The following is a 22,396-nucleotide window of genomic DNA, read 5'->3' on the forward strand; positions in this document are numbered from 1 at the left end:
ACACTGTTGTTGGAGAGTTTTGTGAATGATCTCGTTGTGATGGGGTGGCTGCTGGTTTGAAGGGAGTCGAGAATTACTGGTGGGAGGGTTTGGAGCGTGTTCAGCTCCCAGGCAGCCCTGGGAACGGCAGGGTCTGCTCCTGGGGCTGGCTCAGAGTCCCTCCTTGCCCTTCCCGGGTGAGCCAAGCCCAGGGAAGCCAGGTTTAACCCCTGGAAGTGACAGGGCAGTGAGTGCAGTCACTGAGCTCTGGATCCAGCCCCCAGGTGCTGTTAGTGCTGAGCCACGGGGATGCTGGAACCCTAAAATGCAGCAAATCCTTCATTGTTCCTCAGAGAGCAAACAGAAAAGGGGATCTGAACAGGCTTAACTAGATCTGATGTCATAATTAATGTCCAGTGAGGGATCTGGGGGAAAGAGGAGGGACAAAACATAAAAACAATTTCCACCTTTATTTTAAGTTCTTTTGACAGATGGGAATATTTTCTGTTATGCTACTTGTGGTTTGGGTAATGAGATTAGGCCTTGCATAGCAGGAAGCAGAATTAACTTTGTTTACTTAAAGTGACACCGTCAGCTTGGAAAATCACATTTCCATCTGAAATGCAGTGCCTACTATCATTACAAATAACCCTTGAGATCATGATAACTAAAGGAGATTAGAGATGAAAAGAACATGTTTCTCCCTCTCTGTCTTTTTATTTTTTTTAGATAGACTTGGTTCACACAGTGCAGCTGAGAGCACTCCCTGCAGCAGAGTCCCCACATCTCCCTGTCCCTCCCTGTCCCTCCCTGTCCCTCCCTGTCCCCTGACTGCTCAAGGTGCAGCAGGCTGGGGGTGAGAGCCCAGCTGGTCTCAGGCATCCTGAAAAAATACCTCCGTAAAGGCAATTGGTGTGGCAGGAAAAAAAAAACAAAACCAAGCAAAAATGCATTTAAAATGCATTTAACATTGGGTATGCACCAAAATTAAAATAAAAAAAAAAAAAGAAGACTGAATTTGTAGAAGCTGGCTGATTGCAGAAGTCCCTTAGCACTGGCCCCTGAGTGACTTCCACTGGAAGGGCTCTAAAAGCCTGGGTGTCATCAGCTGCTGCATCACACACAGACAGGATGGATCCTTGGGCAGCCAGGGGGGAGAGGGAAAGGCTTTACAACAGGATATTTCCTACAGACCCAGCCGGAGCACTGCAATGTGTTAAACGAGCGGGCTTGTACACCCCCAGGGAAAACTGCCAGGGGAAGGGCTGTCCTGCTCCCCTCTGCTGCTCCTACAAAACCATCCCGGACTGGGTGGAAATCAGCGCAGAAAGAGCTGGTGATGAGCACCCCGAGGCTGCTCCGGGTGCTTCTCCCTCCTCTGGCAGCCAAAGCCAGGCGTGGACCTGTCCTGGAGGTGTTGCTGTGCTGTGACCTGGCAGTGCTCACACCGTGAGGAAATGCCTCCTCTTGGCACAGGCACTGCTGCTTCACGTCAGCAAGAGTGACAGGTAAAGACAAAAATCTGGGCCCAGCACAGGATCCAAAATACATAAATAACCAATTAAGAGAAAATATTAATAAAAATATTGTAACAGATCCCAATCTGCTGCTGAGTACCAATTGCCAGTAATAATCTCTATGGTAACTGAACTCTCTTTGGCCTCTCTCTGTATGCAACTAGTGTTTTATGTTTTGGTTTTTTTTCTCTTCCCCTATTTTCATGGAAAGTTTTCAAAACTGGTTTAAATATTATGATATTTTCCTCTTCAAGTGCTAACTGGGAGAAGTACTGACTTTGTCTCAGTCTCTAAGCAGATTTTCCCTTCCTTACGTGACTGCCTTAGAGGTGACTTTTGGGAGGCCACTGAAGTTCTGCTCAGACACAAAACCAGTGAGGGAGGTTTTCCAAATCTAAGAGGTTAAAATATTGCCCAGGAACAGATAAACTGATTGGGAAGAAAGAAAGAAAAAGCATACTATGTAAAGATATTGCTTTCAGTAGCTGGGGAAACTGCCTTTTTCTTTCTTTTTTTTTCTTTTTTGTTAATTTTTTAAAAAAATTTTTTGGGGTGTTTTTTTATTGTTTCCTGGCTGCATTTGTCTCTTCTTGCCAGCTGCTCTCCTGCCATCCCAGCAGCATTTCTGAGCTCTGGGCATTCCCCTTTCCCAGCCTGCTCCTGCGTTGGCTACTGGATCCAAAGGAAGGCATCACCTCAGGAAGCAGCATCACTCAGCAAATATTTGTAGGGAGGTTTGCAGGGAGGGCACACAGAATCCTTGGAAACTGTTCCCATGTGCACCTGTAACACCCTGGGGTTTTACCCAACTTCTCCTCACTATAGCACAAATAATTATAACACTATTTTATAGTGGAAGTATCAGACCTTCATTCAGCCTGGCTTTTTAAACTGTAACTCTGTTATGGCAAAAGCTCCCAAACGAGAGAGTTTGGAATCAGATGTGACCTCTGAGTGAAGAGATGATGTTGAATTCCATTTTGAAATACTTCAGAAAGGGCCATGTGAGCAGTGCTCTCTCTTTGCCTTTAAAGCTCAGGTTTCTTTTTAGAGACAGAGAACATTTAGGTGCTGAAGGACCGTGTAAAATCCCTGTGGAAGTTCATGTTTGGAGGTGCTGGATAAATCAGAGTCATTCTGCAACTCTTGCTCCTTTATACAGCAGCCCAAACCAAGACCTTGGAGCTGAGTTGTGGAGTGGTCTGAAAAGATGGAGCTGGATTCAGATCCAGATCTGAATTTCCTGGTGGTTGCCTGTCTTCCATCTGTTTGTATTTGGATGTCTCTTAGGATATAAGCAGCAGTTCTGGAGTGTCACACATGAATAAAGTGGATAATTATAAAATTAAAAGATATAACGTGCTTCTAAGGGAGATAAGACTACAATTAAAGAGTATAAACAAAGCTGAGTCTGATGTTCAGACTGATATATTTATTCATTAAATGTAATAACATAAACAAGACTATTAACTGTCATATTTTAATGATACTGTACCCTGCAAAACGTACTCAGGAAAAAGTCCTATTGACTTCAATAGCAATGCCACATAAATTTAAATCATGGCTGCAGTAAAACAAAATGTCATCGTTCTTACTGAAGATTATTTGTTGTAAATATCCCAAAATGTTAAAAAAACCACCAAACCTGTAACTCACTGAACTGAGGCTGAGCTCAAATGTTTTATCTGTAAATCTGAAGGAAGCCAGTAGGCAATGCAGAAACCTGTTCCCCAGATAACTGAAATTCAGTATTCCCAAGAGGGGAAAACAGCCAGGCAAAGCTGCTGTCTATCCCATGTCTTTCTGGAAAACACTGGACATATTTTTGCCCAGGAGATGGCAAAAATTGGGCAAATGTCACTTCATATCAGCAGTGTTAAGATCAGATTCTGACCTTTTAAAATATTGTTAACAGTCAGCAAGAGAGGAAGCCTTACAGCAAAATTTTATATCTGGAAAATATGCAATAACTTGTTTGGGGTATGTAAAAAGCCAGTCTGGAAGGAGAAAAAGGGTTTCAAGAATTCTCCCTTGCTGCATCAGTGCCAAGATGTAAAATGGGACCTCGTGGAGTCACAACAACTCATCCCCCTTTGCATCCCCTGCTCGTGCAGGGCACCAGGCGGGGCAGAGGCAGCTCTGGTGCGAGCAGCACAAACAGAGGGGACCTTCGAAGGGGCCTCAGCCCAGGTTTGTGACCTGCACTGAACTGTGAATGATGATGTCAAACGTTGCTCGCAGGATTAAATTCCCTGGCGTTCGCCGCACGCTCAGCGTCACTTGAAGTGCCGAGAAAACGAGCGCTCGCTGTGCCATGACAAAGGCCATTGGTTGCCTCTTTACTGAGCCTGATACATATGGTGAAAACATATTGACTAATTACTTGCCATTTTCAAAAACTGAAACCACTCCAAAGCCAGGCCCAGGATAATAGAACAAGATAGAGAACGGGGAATAAGGACTGGGAGGACGGGGAGGGGGAAGAGCCCAACTCTGTGACTGCTCATCCCTTAATCAACATCTGCTTTGAAATATGCAGAGGAACAACATCTCCCTGCTCCAAACTGCTTGATGAAAACTGGGAAATTAATGCACCTGATTAGTACAGCTGTTCCTGTACTGGCTGAAGTTCACAGACAGAATCAGACCAGGCCTGCTCCCACACAGGAGCGCCACAAGGCTGAGATTCAGTTCAGTTTCCCAGTTTTCCAGGATTCTGGGAAGGATTCTGTCAGAATTCTTTCCAGGATTCTCTCCCAGAGAGGCAGGGAGAGCCCTGGCTGTGGTGATGAAGCATTTTGAAGGAGATGGATGAAAGGGGACATGGATTGAAGGGGTTGGTGTGGAGAACGAGTCACTGAGACGCAATTCTCATTTTGGTTTTCCAAACACCAGCAGTCCCTCCCAGCACAGCCCCTGACAGGATCCCCCAGCACAGCCTTCACAGGAGCCTTTTTAGTGCCACCTCACTGCCAACACCTCGCAGCCCTGACAAACCAGTCCACTCAGCTGATGAGGAACCCTCCCTAAGTAGTGGGACGAACGTTTGACAAGTTAATTTCAAGGTAGCTCATGGAGTAGAAGCAACGGAGAGCTACACAACTGTAAAAAAAGAGAAATGTTGCTGGATAAATTCTGCCAGTAATGGATATGTTACAGAAAATACACTTAAAATTCAAGCTCTTTGTATGAGAAGACAGGCTCTTTGGTTTCAAAGTAGGAATTGTGAGGGCTCGCTGGAGCTGGGGTTAACAGGAGTACAATTACTGCTATTAGAGTTTTATGATTATGAAACTTATGTTCCTGTATCCCCAATTTAGAAATAATAGGAAATGCTATAGTTGACTTACATAGAATCAAGACAATTTATATAGGAAAAAAAATCAATAATTATTCCCTTTTATTTTTCCTTTAAATCATCCAGATAATAGAAATCAGAGACCTGAATAGGATGCCTAAAGTTAATGGCATTATTAGACAGAGAAAAAACAAAGAGTGATCAAAAGTTTGACCCATTTACCAAAAAGTTCACAGTCTGTAGAATCTTGCTATTCTACCAGTTGTTATTTTTTTTTATTCCAGATAACTCTCAAACCATGTTTGGAGGTTAGATGTAGTCTTAAGCAGAGACTCCGAGCAATTCTCTATTACATTTCTATTATATGAGAGAGAGTTGCTATTTTAGAAAGACGTAGATAATCTGATATCTTTCATAAAAATTTCAGAAGAAGTTTCATTTTCCAGCTTACAAACTAAAAATAAAACACTTGAAATGATTGATTTTCCTTTAAGGCAACTGTGGAGCCTGAGTTGATAACACCACTGGTCAAGTCCCAGTAAAACTCCTGGAAGAATTCCCAGCATTTTGAACAGGACCAGATATTGTTCATATTGTTTTCCATTCCTGTTCTAAGGTAAAAAACTTGGGTAGATCATCACAATTTTGCCCCCATTGAATAAATATGGAGGTTTAACAGACAGGCTGTTCTCCAGGGAGCGGGGAGAACTTTGTTCCGCTGACTTTTCAATCGGAGTTTGCAAACCTTCAAATCCTGCAGGTGTGAAAGCTGCTTTCCCTGCTCTGCTGGAGTTCCACCTCAACTTTCCCCAGAAACCTGGGGAAACAACTCAATTCTAAATAAAAGCAATGAACAGAAATCCTGGGATTTTTTTCCGTTTTGTTTAAACCATTCCCAGGGCAGCCAAGGAGCTGCTCCCTCTGTCCCGGGGGAAGCAGGAGTTCCCTCAGTAGGTAATAACAACTTCTTTTAATGACTTTATTCTTTCCAAACAGATTTTTTTTTAAACTTCCTGGCAGTTTCCCAGCAGTGTGTGCCCTGATGGAGCCCTGAGTGCCGTGCAGGAGGGAGAAGGGAGCTGGGATAACACATGGGAAGTTCCTTTGGATGCTGCATTCCCTCCTGGAGCATCCACAATTTTCCTGTGTTTAATCCTCGGTACAGCCTTCGCTGCCTTGTCTGCAAAACCGCTCAGTGCAGCCAAGCCAGGGAGTGCCTGCCATGCCTGAGAGTGGCACACAATGGGCTGGGAATGCCCGAGATGCTTCCCGATCCTGCTTTTCCTGTCGCTGAGCACGAGCCATCACTCGTGTCACAAGCAGGGGCTGGGAGGAAAGGCCAGTGCATTAAGACAGCACATAATTGTCATCTCTGAGTTTCTGACATTAATCGTTTTACTTAAAGGAGCCAGTGGAATGTTTGGGGTTTTTTTGGTCCCCCCCAACCTCAAGTGACAACACCCAGGAGATAGTCTGGGTAAAAAAATTATAAAAATAAATTAAAAAAAAAAGACTCAAAATTTTTTGCTAATTAAAAGTAATGTGTTTTCCCATTTTTTGGCAATTTGATAACACAAAACACTTACTTGGGGGCCACAGGGGGAAACAAACTGAGACGGATAAAAAATGTTTTGTGTTCATCCAAGCAAGACTATGTTAATGCACATTATCCCATTAATGCACATCAACATCGGGAATAAGCGCGCCAATGCAAGCAAGAAGCATACACTTATCATCATTTGATAACATGTTTAATGACAGATTGACGGTTGATTTGCAAATGTGAACTGGCATCAATGTTGCTAACTTCAGCTTCTGCCGCCTCCTCTGCTATGCCAGCATATTTATGTGCATAATTTGATTTCGCAGCCACACTGTTAGTACATTTTTAATATTAACTATGCAAGAACAGACAGCCGAACTTAAGTTGCACTGATGGTTTGAGTTCATTAGATTGAAAAAGATGGGCAATGCTGACAAAGATGGAGATGGCAGCACAACATCAAAGAGGCAACACTTAACAAACACACTCCATTTTGAACAAACCGAACTAACACATTTCATGTTGTCGGCTGCAGCAGAGCCCTTATGTACAACAGCAAGGAAAAAATATGCTCCTGCCCTGGGCATGCTGACAGCAGCTCTGCGAGCAGCTCAGCAGGCCCCTGGCCACAGAGCTGTGAGATATTTCACTCATCCTCTGCAGGTAAAGGCTGATTCTGAGCTGATGGCCGGGTGACAGCAGCAGCACTCGGCGCTGGAGTTGTTCCTGATTTACACTGGGGTGAGGCAGAGCCGTCCCCATCTCCTCCCAGCGCTGCCTTTCCACAGCTGGGGTTCTTTATGATGAATAATAAAGAGATTTTGCTGAGAGCTCTCACAGGAGCAGAACTGAAGTTCAGAGCCCCGGGGCCTCAGGCCGTGAGGGGTGGGATGTCCTTCCCGTGCCATGGACACTCCTGTGGCTGCCTCTCCTTTGGTGATCCTGGGCAGTTCAGTTCTGCTCTGGAGAGAACACACAGCAGTGAGCTGGGAGGAGAATATTTCCTCCTCTGCTCACATTAATGTCTGAGCATATACTGCATCTAGTATAAATTTGCTTGTTGTGCTGCAATATATAATAAATTCCAGAGAGTAGCTTTATGGTGCACGCTGCAATTTTCAATGTTATGCTACAAACTGACCATCCGCAGGATTCTGACCATATAGCCCGAGCCACTCCGTGCAGATGTAACATCAGCAGCTCTGAAGCACGGGCAAACCATGATTTAGACACACAATTAGATGGACCAGGTCCTCAACAATTCTCAGCTGCCTGAATTACTGCTGAACAGCCTAATAAACATACTGCACATAGGCCCCTGCTCTGCAGAGCTTTTAAGAATGTTCTTAAGTTTGTCCCTAATCAGCAGAGCAGCTCTTACAATTGCTGTTACTCACAGATTACTCCTGGACCAGAATCCTGTGGTGCCTGGACCCCCACGGAGTGCTGGACAAGGCCAGGGTCATTAGGAAGCTGTGACTGAATAATCAGCATAAAGTGTTGATTATTGAATTTAATCCTGGAAACACTTGCCAGGGTGGGACGCTGAGCAAGGGAGCAGGAAAGGACCTTCATCAATCCTGACCAGGCAGCAGCAGGAGGATTCCTGGTACCCCTGTCCTGCTGGCAGCTCCAAATGCCTCCTGCCAGGATGCTGCCCTGGTCTGGCTGGAAAAACTGCTTCTTTTATTGTCTGCTCTGAAAGAAACCCGAGGCTTTCACTTCAGTAAAACCTCTTGTGGAGGTCTGTGCTCTTTTTGCACAGCGACCTGCATTGCAGGGATAACTAATCCTAATTGCTGGGCACTGGGCTCAAGAAGCTGTTAAACAGCTGCAGTGGCTGGTGCTGTACAGACCCCCAAAAAGAGGAATATCTGAGCAATACCCTCAGTGTGCATTTGGCTGTTTTAGAACCTGGTGGTGCCTTAGGGTCTGACTGCCACAGCAGACACAGCGCTGGGAAGGTGCTGCACTGAGTGCAAGAGGATCTCTCAGAAAGGCACCAAATCTTTTCCACCAACACAGGGCACCAGGTAGATCTTGCTCATCCTAGTGAGGACACAAGAGATCTTGGAAGCTTTCTAATGAGTGAAAAAACTAGAAAAAAAAAAAAAGGAGAAAAAAAAGGGCCAGCAGAGACAAGTGCAAGAATGAGGCCGTGCTCAGTTTATTTTGTTGTCTTTTAAGATAACACCAGATTATCAGTGGGCGGCTCAGAGAGGCACAGGAGCAGCAGGGTGAGCCCTGTGAGCTGAGCAGCAGAGGAGGAGCTGGTCAGCCCCTACCCAGCCTCGATAGCTGTCCTGTTCACAGCCTCCTGCTGCCTCCTCCTCACCTGGGCTGCAGCCACAACTGGGAATAAAGCAATTGGGAATGGAACCTCATCCCGGGGACAGGAGCTGTGGTCATTGCTCCCTCAGGGGGGTGGCACAGCCAGAGGGACACGGGACAAGGGAGCTGTCTGCAGCTGTGGGGAGGCTGCCCAGCCCAGCCCTGGCCCAGCACGGCCCTGATGTGCTGCTGGCACTGCAGGGAGGGCTCTGCGAGTGTTCCCAGCTCTGCATTTCCCCTCAGGACTGCCCCAGCTGCTGCTGTGCCTGGGCACTCCCAGCCCTGGCTGTGGGCAGCTGCAGAGGACAGAGCGAGATGTGACACAGTTGGAGGGACCATTCCTTCTCTCAAGTCACAATTATCTCTGCTACCACATTTGTGTCCTCGCTCTTGTCGCAATTTAAGTAAGTTACAATTCTCCCACTCTTGTTACCGAGTAGATGCAGATGCCACTTTGTTCCGTGTGATTTATAGCCAGTAGCTAATGTTCAGTTATAATTCCCCATTTTAGACATGAAAAATAGCCTGTAATGCTCAACACAAGGGCCTCTCAACAATGATATATAATTTAAAAATTAACACGAGGACAGAGGAGCCACGGGATTTTGAACTAGGGACTCTCTCATTCAAAGGTTAAATCTCTACAAGGTGAGCTAAAGGAATTAGTTGAGTTATTAAGTAAATGCCTCTGTTCTATTTTCCCAGCACATTAGCTGTTGCAGCCTTTTCCAGTTCAGTTGTGTTCCGCCCCAGCATGTTCAAAGTGCAAATGCTCGTGGCACTGTGTTCACACATTTGCTTTTTTTCAATGTCAAACAAACTGGAGCTGTTCAGAGCCAAAGGTCAAAGTGGAGGGTCCTTAAGGAGATCTCCTGGGAAATGATGTGATTGCTCTCATGTCTTTATTGTGTATAAAATCAGGCTTCATACGTGGCTCGTCCTTTCCAAGCATCTTAAAGCTATAAATGAGTCATGACTCACTCTTGCAACACCTAAGTTATGTAAGTGGTCTTGCTAATTTACTGGAATATCTCGCATAACTAATCATTTCCAGGATCAAACTCTGAGGCCTCGGAAACCTCTGAGCTATGAAGAGCTCCTTTAGAAACAGAGACATTAAATCCCAACCTCACACGATGAGGCAAAAGCAGGACAGGGGACAGAACCTGCATCACCCGACTGGCTCTGCCAAACTCAAGCCATAAACCCTCTTTGGGCAAAGCTCAGCACTCAGAAACTCGGGGAGTGTGGAGAGGGAAAAGAGCTTGCTTGGGGAGGTGGAATTCCTTTCCTGCCTGCTTTCTGCTCCCAGTGAGGTGCAGCTCATCTCCTCAGTGCCTCCTGCTGCACTTTGCTTAATGGTCTCGCTCCAGCATCAAATATTGTATTTATGGATTACAAATTTATTGACATTTGACATTTGCATCAGCTTTCACCTGATCAACAGGAGCTCTGGCTGCCAAAGGGAGTTATTACGGAAGATTTCAACAGCCATGGGAATGCCAAAAATGTCATTAAATCATATCAGAAAAACAATGTGTTCATAGCATTCATACATTTAGTCTTGCCAGTAAATCTTCTGGTTGATGCTTGGACCACCTACTGATGATACTCAAAGAAAAGGAGAAACAGGGAGAATTGAAGAGATGAATTAAATTAAAACCAAATGACATGACGCCTGGCACAGTGGGATCTTTAATTTTCTACTCTATGAGTCCAGAATAAGCAAAAAAAAAGCAAAACAAAGCACAGTGGCTTGGCTTTCTCTGAGTGAATTCCCTGCATACAGGCAGGGCTTAACTAAATAATCCTGAGTAATGTGTGCACCCCACATTATTGCATGAGATTTGTATGTGGGAGGTGCAGGATTCAGAAAACATATGGCACATGGAAAACAAATGACAGGGTGTGCTTTTACACTCGTGCTGGCTATACTTATCACTCTTGTTGATATTTTTTTCCAGACATGAAATATGAATGTAAGAACTTTCACCTTAATCTCGTCGGAAAAATATCCAGAGTGGTTTTTTTTTGTGCATTTGTGATTTACAGGAGGCCACCACAAAATTTTTGGGAGTACAGACAATGTTTTAAAAAACACAGATCAAATAAACACAATTACCTCCCTCATAGTTTTTTCCTTGGATAGAAACCTGGGTCTTGCACCATAAGAACAGCAAGGCCAACAGATTAGGGCTCCTTGGAATTAGGGAGGGAAGAGAGCTGCTGGCCTGGGAGCCCACCCACAGCCTGTCTGTGCCTGACCAGTGAGGCTGAGCTCCTCTGGAGGCTGATCCTGAGCTCAGCGAGCATGAAGGAAGTTTGGAGTTTGCCCTTTGAGGTGTCTGGTGGAAGAGCAGCCTGTTCACCTCACACAAGCACGGGCAGAAACAGGCCATGGTCATATCCCAAAGGGAGGGAATCTTCTGTGGAGTGCCTTGGGATGGAGACGAAGAGGTGGGAAAAAGGAAATGGCAGTGTCTTTAATGTAAGGAAAGTGGGCAGCCATGAGGATGCACTTCCAGGGGAGATAGGTGCCAGCAGCTTGTCTTGGCCCCCCAAAAGAGTTGGTGTGGGGTAGCCACTGCTGTGCTTGGAGCTGACAGCAGAGTGGAATGAAGAGAGGCAAAGGCACTCAGGGAATGGGGCAGGGATGTTCTCTGGCTTTGGCTGGAAGCAAGACAGAGGTGGAGCTGGATGGAGATATTGACAGGCAGTCACAGCACAGAATGGCTGGGACAGACACCCCCAGCTCTCCTTGTGGTTCGTGGTACAAACTTGGGGGAGTCAGAAATGGGGAGTGTTGGTGAGTTTTCATTAAATGACTGAAACCAGCAGTTTCCCCCTGGAGTTGGAGCAGTTCTCCCAGAGGAGAGGACAAACCCACCCTGTCTGCACAGAGTGCACTGAGCATCCGTTGGCTCGGAGCCCTGGGATCCTCTGCACTTCAGGCTTCCCAAAGGAGGAATTCCTTCTCCTCCCTCCACGCCCCCTCTGCTGAGGAGCAGCATGGAGCAAACGGTCCTGGCTGGTGAAGGGAGGCAGAACCTGCCCTGCACACACCACTCTGAGCTGCAGCAGGCAGGGGAACAGCCACATCAAAGCCACTCCAGCCACCTCTCCTTTCCTTTCAAAAATGTCACTGCTGCACCCTCCGCTTTCTGAAACAATGTTTATCATTGTTCTTCGATTGTCTGGGACAATAAATGGTTAGAAATGAGCATATATCACCAGGAAATCTCTGCCTGCCCCTTCCCCCAAGCAGTGTCATAAAAACGTACAAATTCACATTAATAATGAAGTGCATTTCCCCGAGAAGCCACTGTGTATCTCAGGGAGAGCAGGCAAGGTGGCAGTTGCTGCAGAGTTTCCTATTAAAGAGCAGAGCAAATACTCATAAATCTGATGAGGGGCCAAAGCACATGTTAGGGCTGTCTCCCTCTTAATGGAACCTTTTCTGAAATGAAAAAAAATATATATCTTGATACATTCAGGGTATTCATTAGACATGACAATCTCCTCCACTCCCCATGGCTCCCTCCCCCCTCCTGCCTGGGCTGACCCCCGGCAGAAGAGCTGAGTGCTGGCAGGGAGGGATTTTGGAGGGGAGGAGGAACTGTTTGCTTTTAATAAAGGGGTTGTGTAAATTTACTACAATGGACAAGTTCCCTCGTGTCCCTGTGTGTCCCTCCTTCCCTCACTGCAGCCGTTCCCGGTGTGTGCCCCTCTTGGGGGATCTTGGCTGTCTGTCCGTCCAGGGGATGGGGGCACACGGAGCTGTGCAGAGTAGGATCCCTCTGGCAGGACACCTCTCCTGCCCCCTCACACCTTGGAGGGCTGGGCCCCTCCTTGTCCTGGGAGCAGAGGATTGTCCAGGGTGAGGATCAGCCCCCGGGCTCTCTCAGGGCTGGGGTTTTGCTGCCTGGTGTTTGTTGTGTTTGGTGTTATCCACACCCCCCTCTTGGAGAAGAACCACAGTCCCATGGAAGGCAGAGCTCTGTCTGGGGGTTGTGTCCCACCCTGTTCCCCATCCGGCAGGGAGGGTCCTGGGCTGGAGCTGCACTGCTGCAAATCCTGCTTGCATTTCTGTGGAAGCCATTGAAAGGCCTGATTCCTCCCCTCCACAGAGCCTGCCTGGATGCACAAACACACCCAGACCCAAACTGAGAGGGGAAGAGAAGGCAGAATGAGGCCTGAAGACTACAGCTTAATAATCATGAATTATCTGTTCATTATCCCAATAAATAGTGAAAAATCTCTTCCTCCTTTCCTCCTCCCATAAAGCTGTATCTATAATTTTCCTCATTTTCCATCTGTGCTCCATCATATTTGCACTGAGTGATCATCCTGCTAAATTACATTATTTTTATTGAAAGGTGCTTTGGAGGGCTGGATACTGTTCATGTCTTTTCCTTTTGGTATTGATCTTTGTGATTCGTTTGCTGAGGTGTAAAATATATAAATAAGACTCAGGTACCCTTCCTTTGAAATCTCACCTGGTAGAAATGTTCTGCTATAGATTATGAAGGCTGTAGCATTTAATAATATCAGGCACAGCAAGGAGAAGGCAAGATTTTGATGTCCTTATGAATAGTGAATGCTGGAGGAGGCTGGCACTGTTCAAGGTCAGTTAAAATCTCCTCGAAAGTTGCAGTTTCTTTGTGAGCAGAGGAGTTCCTGCCTTGGAACTGCCACATGCAATGTGTTTGTACAGAGCTCAGGAACAATGTGGGTTGACCCAGTGGGTTGGAAGCTCAAATGCAATGTTAAATAATACTGTTCTTAATAGCAACCTGTAAAACCTGCAAAACCTTCCTAAAGAGCCAGGAAATGTGCACGGATCCGTTGGTGCTGCCACAGCCTGATGGATCATCTGGCCTGGCCCTGCTCTCAGGGAAGCCAAGAACACACCATTATTAAGTTTACAAGGATGATGGCTAGATTGAAAAAATGCTATGCAAGATAATTTTTGAGGATTAAAAAATGTTCAATTAAAAAAAATCTGGATATACCACTTCAGGTAAACAGTGAAAAATTTCAAAGGATTAAGAGACCTGAGGCTTCACCAGGGCAGGATTATTTTGAGGGAGGGCTCACGGTTTGGAGGTAGTTCCTTGCTTCAGCAGGATTTTGCTTCAGTAAAAAGGCTAACCTGTTTCTTTTCCTAGCTCTGTCTCCTGTCATTCAATTTTACCCTGTTTATCCTAACAAAAATCTGTTTTAAAACAGAACTTCCCCACAGACTTTTTTTTCCCATTGAGAAGCCATCATTTTCCAAAAAGATATTGTCAGGAAAATCCCCTTTGAATGGAATAAACAAGAATTCCATGGGATGAGCCCTCTTTTCCTGGCTGATGATGTGGGGAGCAGAACCCTTGGTGTTGCTGGTAAATTCTGCTTACAAAATCGTGGTGGTACCACTGCAGGCAGGCACATCCCAGCATGTCTGATTCTCCTGGAAGGAAACCTCAGCTTCTAATATTTGTTGCTAAGAAGAAATGGAAGTTGAGGAGCAGGCTAAATTCCCTAAAATAGAATTTGGGACCACTGATTCACACAATTGTCCTTGACCATGTAAGAGCCATATTGGCTAAGAGTGGAACATGATCAGAGCAGCTCCTACTGCTTCAGAGGAATGAGAAAATAAAATCCAGAGAAGAAAAAAATCCTCTATTTTGGTATACTTAACACATACAGTTATCTACATGTCCTATATATCATTTAACAAATTGCTTTGCAATTCTTACAGGGCGTGGTATAATGACTGATTTAAAATCACTGCATTGCTTAAACTGCATTGTTCTTCATCAAGTTGAGTCATTTTTATGTGAAGTGTCAAGCTCTCTAACAAATAACTGCTGCCAGACAAATCAAGTTCCTCATCTTAAAGCTACGGCTAAATAGTTTATAGCTTTAATCTGCTCACTGAGGTGTGCAGTCTATGACAGTAATTATAAATGCAAGGAGAAATTATAGCTGAATGCTTTAACTGCATTAGGAGCCATTTGATGAACAATCATGATTGCCTGCTCATTTTCAACAATAGAGGGCAAGTTAGTGTCAGTGCATTAGAGGATTTTCAGTTCTGCTCTGCTCTTTCTTCCATTTACCACAGAATGTCAGTTGTCTCCTATAAAGTAGAAAAAAAAGCGCCGCAGAAGCTTTAAACTTGATGGTTAAAAAAGACAAAGGAGGAAACAGAGAGAAAAACTGTTTATCATTATGACTTTTTTTTTTGTTTTGCAGCAGCCTTACTTTCAAATTAGTTCATCTCAGGTAGCTGCCTGTTCGCTTATCGGGGTCTTTTGAAGCAGAAATCTCCCCAGTCAGGTTGGTTAATTTGACTTTATGGAGATTTATTTCTATCAAAAGTTGTAGCCAAGGCCACAGACAGCCTCAGTTAGTGACCAGTTCCAAGCCAATCCCACCTGGCTCTAAAGTGAGAAATACAATTCTGCCCTGCCTTTTCCCCCAGAACAACATAAAAATTCTAATTCAGTTGAAGAAATGAACAAATGTTCTTCAAGGTATAAGTCAACATACAAATTACTTCTAATTAAAGCCATGTTTCCTAATGTTCATGGGTTTTCTATGAAGAATAGCAATAAAAACAAATTTGAAGTGGGTTAAATGAAAGAGAATAGAGATGTCTGATTGTTGTATATTACACATAATCTTACTTTATATTACTAAACCCATATCACTTAGAAGAATTCAGGAAAACACCAAAGATGACTATAAAAGAGATATATGTATCTTTTTACATTTAAGAAGAATTTATAGCAAATTTCTTATAAACAGCCTCACAGAGGTCTTAAAAATAAATCCATACCCATAACACATTTTTCTACAGTAGTAACCCAGATTATTCATTTGTATTTTTAATGATAGCTAACATTTGACAATATAACCTCTACTAGTAAATGCCATTGAAATATAAAGTACTTTATGTATATCTATACTTCAAGTACTCTTTCCACTGTTTTATTTCCATTTATTTCAATCTATATTCTCTGTCTTTATGCCTATTTTGCCTGCAAGAAGGAAACACAAATGCATGTGTGTGTTTTCAGGATCTCAGCTTTATATTTCGCCTTTCTAAATACTCTGCTCCCCTCTGTTATTATTCAAATGTGTACTGGATCTTAAAAATAACATGGTAAGAGTAAGTAAACTCTGAAAATCCCTGTTATTTGATTTAGTCTCCTTGCAGATTTCTGAAGAATCCATATGAATAAACTCAGGCCTCCCCACTCCCAACCTCGTCAGAACTTCAGGGAGGCTTTCGGCTCCGAAACTGTAATAAAATCTTTACAATGCCATCCCAAATACCCCATCATTTCAGACAATTTGTGCTATCATGCATACCAACTGAAATTATAGCTCCAGATAACAGTGCTATCACTCTGTCATTGCAATTTAAATATATTTTTTCAAAGGTAAGATACAACCTGCATCTTGATATAAATTAGAAATGGATGAGTATTACGAGGACAGCAATTTCTCGGCATCCAGAGGCAGGAAGGACAGTCCCTTATTTATGTAGTTACACATCACCTGAATAATATGTCTCTGTGCAGGTTATTACAATGCAGAAACCACTTTTTTTTTTCCCTTGGAGATTTTTTTCTCCCCTTTTGTATTTGTTCCTCCAATCCTCAGCAACAGTAACGTGTTTACAAAGGTGGGTGTTTGGTTTGCCTCTGAGTAATAACACGGTGCTTTCAAGACCAAATCTGAAACATTTGTCACACATTAAGCCATGAATGTGCCAAAATAACTGTTGTATTAATATATCTGGCAGATAGCTTTTGTTTGATAGTCCCCAAATTATTGGTTTGCTCTGATATCTCTTGTGTGAAAACTATGAATGGCAGAGTCTTAATAATTGTTAAGTGGTGGGGAAGAAAACAAAGTATGGAATGTTTATCCCTACCCAGACCCTCAGGGGTGTTGATTTGGAGTGGCCAGGTAAACAAGCAGCATTCTAATGTTGGGTTAAAGTGCCCAAATAGATACTTTAGGGTATTAGCCCTATTTAGAAAACAAACTCCTTAGGAGTGAGATGGAATTTTGCTGGCTAAAATATGCAGGAAGCATAAATCTCCTCCAATGCAGACAGCACGTACAAGATGTATGCAAAACTTAAATCTTACTGCACTTGAACGCTGACATTATACTCCATGGCAATAGCTTACAGCCCCAGCCCAAAGTAACCCCTTGATCAGTGGTTTAAATTATTCAAAAGTAGCATTTTTAATGGAGCTTAAGCGACGCAGAGCCCTCGTACTGGCTTTGGCAGCAGAAAGTGTTTCCTAAAACATGAATATTTGCAGCAAACAAATGGGAAATCTGCCCCCAAATGGGGACTGAGCCCCGTTCTCTCAATCAGCCAGAGGACGCCCACAAAGCCAGGTGGCATCAGTGACAATTCGCAGCACATCTTTAATTTTCACCATCTGACAAATTCATTTTCTGAATGTTATTCAAGTAATGAACACCTTGGAGAAAACCTGGATCTGCACATGGATGTTCTGTGAACATAAGCAGAGCCTGAGTCTGCTGGAGGAATTGATGGGAACAACTAAACAGAGCCCTCCTGGAAAAAAACTGGTTAGAACAAAAAACGTCTATTTGGACTTTTAGTTGATGTTCTGCATATTTATTTCAATCAAGAATATTCAAGTTTGTGAATCAAGTAAAATTAAAAATGCAAAAATGGTGTGGCATCTGAATATTACATTACATGTTATAAACATTGGTTGTGGCAACTGGTGTATCTTGCAGCAAAAAAATAGCAACACTAACGCAGCAGTATCCTACTAACAGGTCTTGGAAATATTAAGCTTGTAAAAAATCTCAATTAAGCAGTAACTCCCCCAGGTTATAAGAGAACTTGCACTGAAGTCAGTGATGTTTATGGATTGACTTCCACCAACACGAAGCAAAATATAATCAAACATCTTAAAGATTAAAAAAGGGATGATGGAGAGAGAGGTTAAAATGATGTGACAAAAAAGGCCACTCACAGTAGCAAGTGTTTAAGTAAGTGTAAAATATTAAAATATTTTACAAAACTGAACATCCAAATATCAACAGAAGAATAACTGAACTTCTACATAGGAACTTTTCAGACTTATTTGTATATTCTTGAGGCTGTGTTTGAGATTATGAGAGACTTGGAATAATTGAGATTTTGCTAATTTGACTTTTGAACTTTCTTCTTTTTCCCCATCCAAATCAGATTTATTGGTGTGCTAGCACTGAGTGAGGTAATAACCTTTTGGGTTTCAGTGCTCTTTATCTGCCTTTTTCCATTCTCACTGCAAAGAGTAGCACTTAGTTCTTGCATTCCACACCGAAGTGCAGTGGATGTGAAATGATTTATTCTTAGGAACAAAAGAGAAATGGGCAAACAGCTATTTTGCAAATAATGAGCAGCAACATTTCTCTCTAGGGCAGTGTGGGTTTGCATTGACCAAGCTCTCTTTCTGAAAACGTTATAAAATGGATGTGTGCATGCGAGGGAGGAGCGGCGCAGCATACACGATGCATTTTATACTGTTTTCCTACTTTTACCAAAGCACGGAGCCTGACGGAGCCTCCTGGAAATGCTGAAATGAAAACTCACTATAGAGCATGCATACCTTAAGAGTTATTCTTCATCCACTTCTGCTACAAATTGTGAATGGTGTTCTGGTGACTTGCTGTGTGTTTTGCTTAGATGAAGTTTTACTGCATGTTTGCTCGCAAATGTCCGACAGCACAACTTACATTTGAACTTAGAGTCTGTGTCCTCTTCTCCAGCTATTGTTTCAGGAGATCTTTGAACTGAAACTCTGGAGATTTCTTGCTCTACCTTGGTTTGCTGCTCCACAGCCAGCCTGTTCATGTCTTTCATTTGGAAACCTAGGTGGGATTCTAAGTGGCTAATGTAAGTAGAGGGGGTTCGGAACTGAGATGCACAGTCGCTGCAATAAAAGACTGGATGTCCTTTGTCCATGTTTTTCAAAAACTTTGTTCCTCCGGTTTTCCTAAGTTGATACTTGACATTTGCCAACCAGTGGCTGATGGTGGTCATCGACAGTCCAGTGAATTTGGAAATCTGCATGCGCTCTTGTGGGCCTAGATCTGATAATAAATATTTACCTTCAGATGTCTGGAAGAGGCTGGAAGCAAACTGAGCTTGCAAAATGAGCAGATGCTGAGGGTTCCAGTTTGACTGCCTGCCCTTCCTTTTATGCAGAGTGGAGACTTCCGTGGAGACGTCCTCGAAGCGCCGGACATCTATTTCCAACTTCATGGACGGTATCCTTGAGGATGCAGCAGGTTTTGGTGTGGTAGCTTTGGGAAGAACTTTGACCATGTCAGCGATGTCAGACAGAGCGTGCTTTTGAGGTGGAGAAGTACAAGATTGTGCTTGAGCTGACTCAGCTTTCTTGCCTTTGGATTTGGTCAAGTCAATAGGCTGATCGTTGTTTTCAAACAAATAGTGCCTGGATACACTTGCAGGCTTTGGTGGGGTTGGAGCGGGAGATAAAACTGGCTTCTCCATCATGTTTAGATTGGGTTTGTGGAACATGGAAATTGTGCTAGAGCTGGGGCTGCAGTTGGATTGAGGCTGTAAGGGCTCAGTGGCTTTGCCCAGGTGATTGTTCAGGACGGACTGCAGTGCACTCAGGGGGTTCACACAGGGCAGCTCCGAGGAATGGTTGGCAGCAGCACAACCATTGCTGAGAGAAGCTGCTGGTGGCTCCTTGAGGACTGGCTTTTCTTTCCCACTGTCCTCTTTAATTTTGTCTTCTTCTTTCAAGGGACACGGTTCTGTCTTTTTTGGCTCCACAGAGGCTTCAGCTTTGAGGAGAGGTTCCCTCTCGCTCTGGCTGAGCGAGGCCGGCTCAGCCTGGACACCCTCCTTAGCATAGTCCTTTTGTACCTCCTCCTTGTCCTCAGCCTCCTTCTTCACTTGAGTGCACTGGCTCACGTTTGCCGAGATAGGGACCAGAGGCATCACCTTCCACTTGGGCGCTATGGGCCTCAATTTATTGGTCATGGTTGGCCTGATTTGGAGCACCTGGGATCCCACAGGCAAGGACGGCTTGGCTCCCTCGGAGAGCTGGTAAGCTGCGTGGATGCTGGGATATGCACTCCAGCTGGGAGCTCCATTCTGAGCTTTATTGATGGCTGTTGTGACAGTGTTCTCCAAGGACTTTAAAATGTCCCCACCACCCTTTGAACCATCTTCTAAATCTTCTTCTCGGAGGTACTGGTATTTCATTGTGGGATCCAGGGGTTTCTGAAGAGTGTCTTCGTACTCCTCAGTTTTCATTGCTTTCTCATCTTTGTTTGCATCATCAGCTTTATCTTTTTTACTTTCTTTTTTAAGTTCCGAGGCAGGACCTATGCATTCTGCAGATGATTTACTGGTTGATTTTGAAACGGGGCTGTCACTGGCTGGTGCTTCAGACAGCGATTGCATTTTTTCCACAGCTAAAGGATCCAGAACAAGTTGCTTTCCTTTCTTTGAAGCTGAACTCGTGACTTTCAAGAAATGGCCAGTGACCATCATGTGGGTTGTGAGCTGCTGCAAGGTATCATGGGAGCTTCCACATTCCATGCACTTCAAAATCTGGGATTTGCAGGCCTCAAACTGCCAGGTGTAGCTGGCCCCGTTCTGGTACCCGTAGCGGTTGTTGGAGGAGAGCTGCAGGTTTGCGTTCTTCTGAGGAGAGAAGGTGTCTGAGAAAGACCCTGTCGTGGAGTCAGGGGAGCAAGGCCTGTTCACATCAAACACACGTTTCTTGGCTGGAGTGACCATTTTTGAAGAAATGGTTGGTACCGGCTCCTTCAAAGGCACTTTTTGGTAATGTTTTGTTTTTATCATATGAACACTCAGATCTTGAAGGGAATCAAAAGAGTCACCACAGAACATACACTTCAGAACTTTTTGTGCATCTTCCTTGTCCATGTCCTGGAACGCCCTTTTCCGGGGCTTGGAGTAGCTGGTAGGTCTGTGCTTGTCCTTTTTGTGGTTGTCATCCTGGTAGTGGCCTGTCTCGTTCATGTGGACCGTGAGCTCTACCAAGGTGTCATAGGCAGCGCTGCACTGCCGGCAGCGGAACCGGCTGGCGCCCGTGAACACAGTCCCGCACATTTTGCTGCTCTGCCTGTAGAGCTGCACCGAGCTGAACAGGTTGGGCTTGGAGACAGGCCTGGAAGGTAAATTCTGCTGCAAGCTTTTGGACAGTGCGTCTTGGTGCCAATCGAAATCAGCTTTGTTCCCTCCGTTCCTGTTGTCGCAACTCCTCTTTTCAGAGTTGGACAACTTGAAACCCAGCCCCAAGCCTGTCCAGTAAGAGTCCGACAGGATGTTGGCATAGACTGCTGTCATTTTATCCATGCAATCGTGTGCTTCGCTCTGGGCTTTGGGGTGGGCGCTGCTTTTGGGGTCCTGGGGCTCCCTGGAGCAGATGTTTTTGATATCTGCCACATGGTCACTACCGTCACTCAGTAGTGATTCGTTCTCCACGTCCTGGTTGGATATGTGACTGACAGGGGAATTCTGGAAACTGAAGTTCCCTTTCTGCTCAGGACCCACTTCGTGCTCCTCATCCGTGCCAGTGTCATTGCTGCTCTGCAGCTGAGCAGTGGAGTTGTTGTCATCATCATCTTCTTCCTCCTCCTTTATATCTTCCTCTTCCTTTAAATCTTCCTCTTGGACATAACCTGAAATGTAATGTCAATATATGAAACAACCTGTTAAAGGAGAATGTTACAGTTCCAGTTTTCTGCTTTCACTATGTATTTTCTTTACTGGATTTTGTTTTAATCTATAACTATATTTTCTGTTGGTTCTGGAAGTGAAAAAAAGCCAAATGATGTCTCTTTTTTTTGTGAAGGTTGCTGCATTTTGTTGGCAGATGATCATAATTCTTTATAACTGCCAGAGATCCCGAGTTAATAATTTTCCTGTCATGGGAGTATAATTCTAACTGTCCTGTAATGGGACAGTTGGAAAATTCATATGTAAGAATTTAAAGTTTATACTAAAAGCTTCAATTCTATGAAATTGTTTTTAGACTCAGTGAGAGAAGGGGTTGAATTTGCAAGGAAGAGAAGAAAAATAAGTGCCATAATCTTACTGGTTCAGAGCATCATCTAGGTACAGTAGCCTTTTGCCTCTTGATCACCTAAAAATGCAATTTAGGATGTACACAAATAATTTATATGTCAAAATACAGTATTTGAAAGTGTTAATAGGCATAAGTGAAATCCTTTTGTTTATAAAAGTAATGTACTGTGTACCATAAAAGCAAATTGTGCTTCAGTAAAATCCATAAATTTTAGGACAAGAACCCTTGGAAGTTACAGAAGATTTGACAGAAGTAGACTGAAGTTGATTGTTAAACTGGAAATGTAGAACAAATCCAGAAGGATTTTATTTGGCAAATGAACTCTTTGATTACTAAGATGAACTTGATTGTGGATGAGTATATTTATTCAGAATCCAATTCCTTCCCATTCTCTGAAATTCGTTTTGTGGCTCTTTAAGAACCTGGCTCACTTTGCTCCCTTGAATTTGGTACTCCTGCCTCAAAAATATCCTTCTAGCAAATCCAGAGGAAAGTGTCCCACCTTTCTGGTGACCATCTGGACAAAGCCCTCATTCTCCAGTCTATCTGCATGAGCTGACCCCTTCCCACACCTTTGCCATCAGGCCAAAGAGAT

At 44.1% G+C, this 22,396-nt stretch overlaps 1 protein-coding gene across 5 annotated transcripts in view; it reads right to left on the reverse strand.

Annotated features, from left to right (window-relative positions):
- TSHZ2 (teashirt zinc finger homeobox 2) overlaps positions 1-22,396 on the reverse strand; it is a 210,755-nt gene that overhangs the window by 60,477 nt on the left and 127,882 nt on the right. For 2 of the 5 annotated variants that reach the window (XR_010348494.1, XM_064391751.1), the window contains exon 2: positions 18,316-21,394. Coding sequence is in view for 4 of the 5 variants with exons in the window: in XM_064391751.1 (XP_064247821.1) it covers positions 18,324-21,394 (3,071 nt within the window). In the remaining variant the exon portion in view is untranslated. Of the gene's footprint in view, positions 1-7,070; positions 7,300-17,314; positions 21,395-22,396 lie in introns of those variants that run through there. The other 3 variants (XM_064391752.1, XM_064391754.1, XM_064391753.1) reach the window with 3 other exon arrangements.

This window comes from Passer domesticus, chromosome 16 (genome assembly GCF_036417665.1).
Source record: "Passer domesticus isolate bPasDom1 chromosome 16, bPasDom1.hap1, whole genome shotgun sequence".
NCBI lineage: Eukaryota > Metazoa > Chordata > Aves > Passeriformes > Passeridae > Passer > Passer domesticus.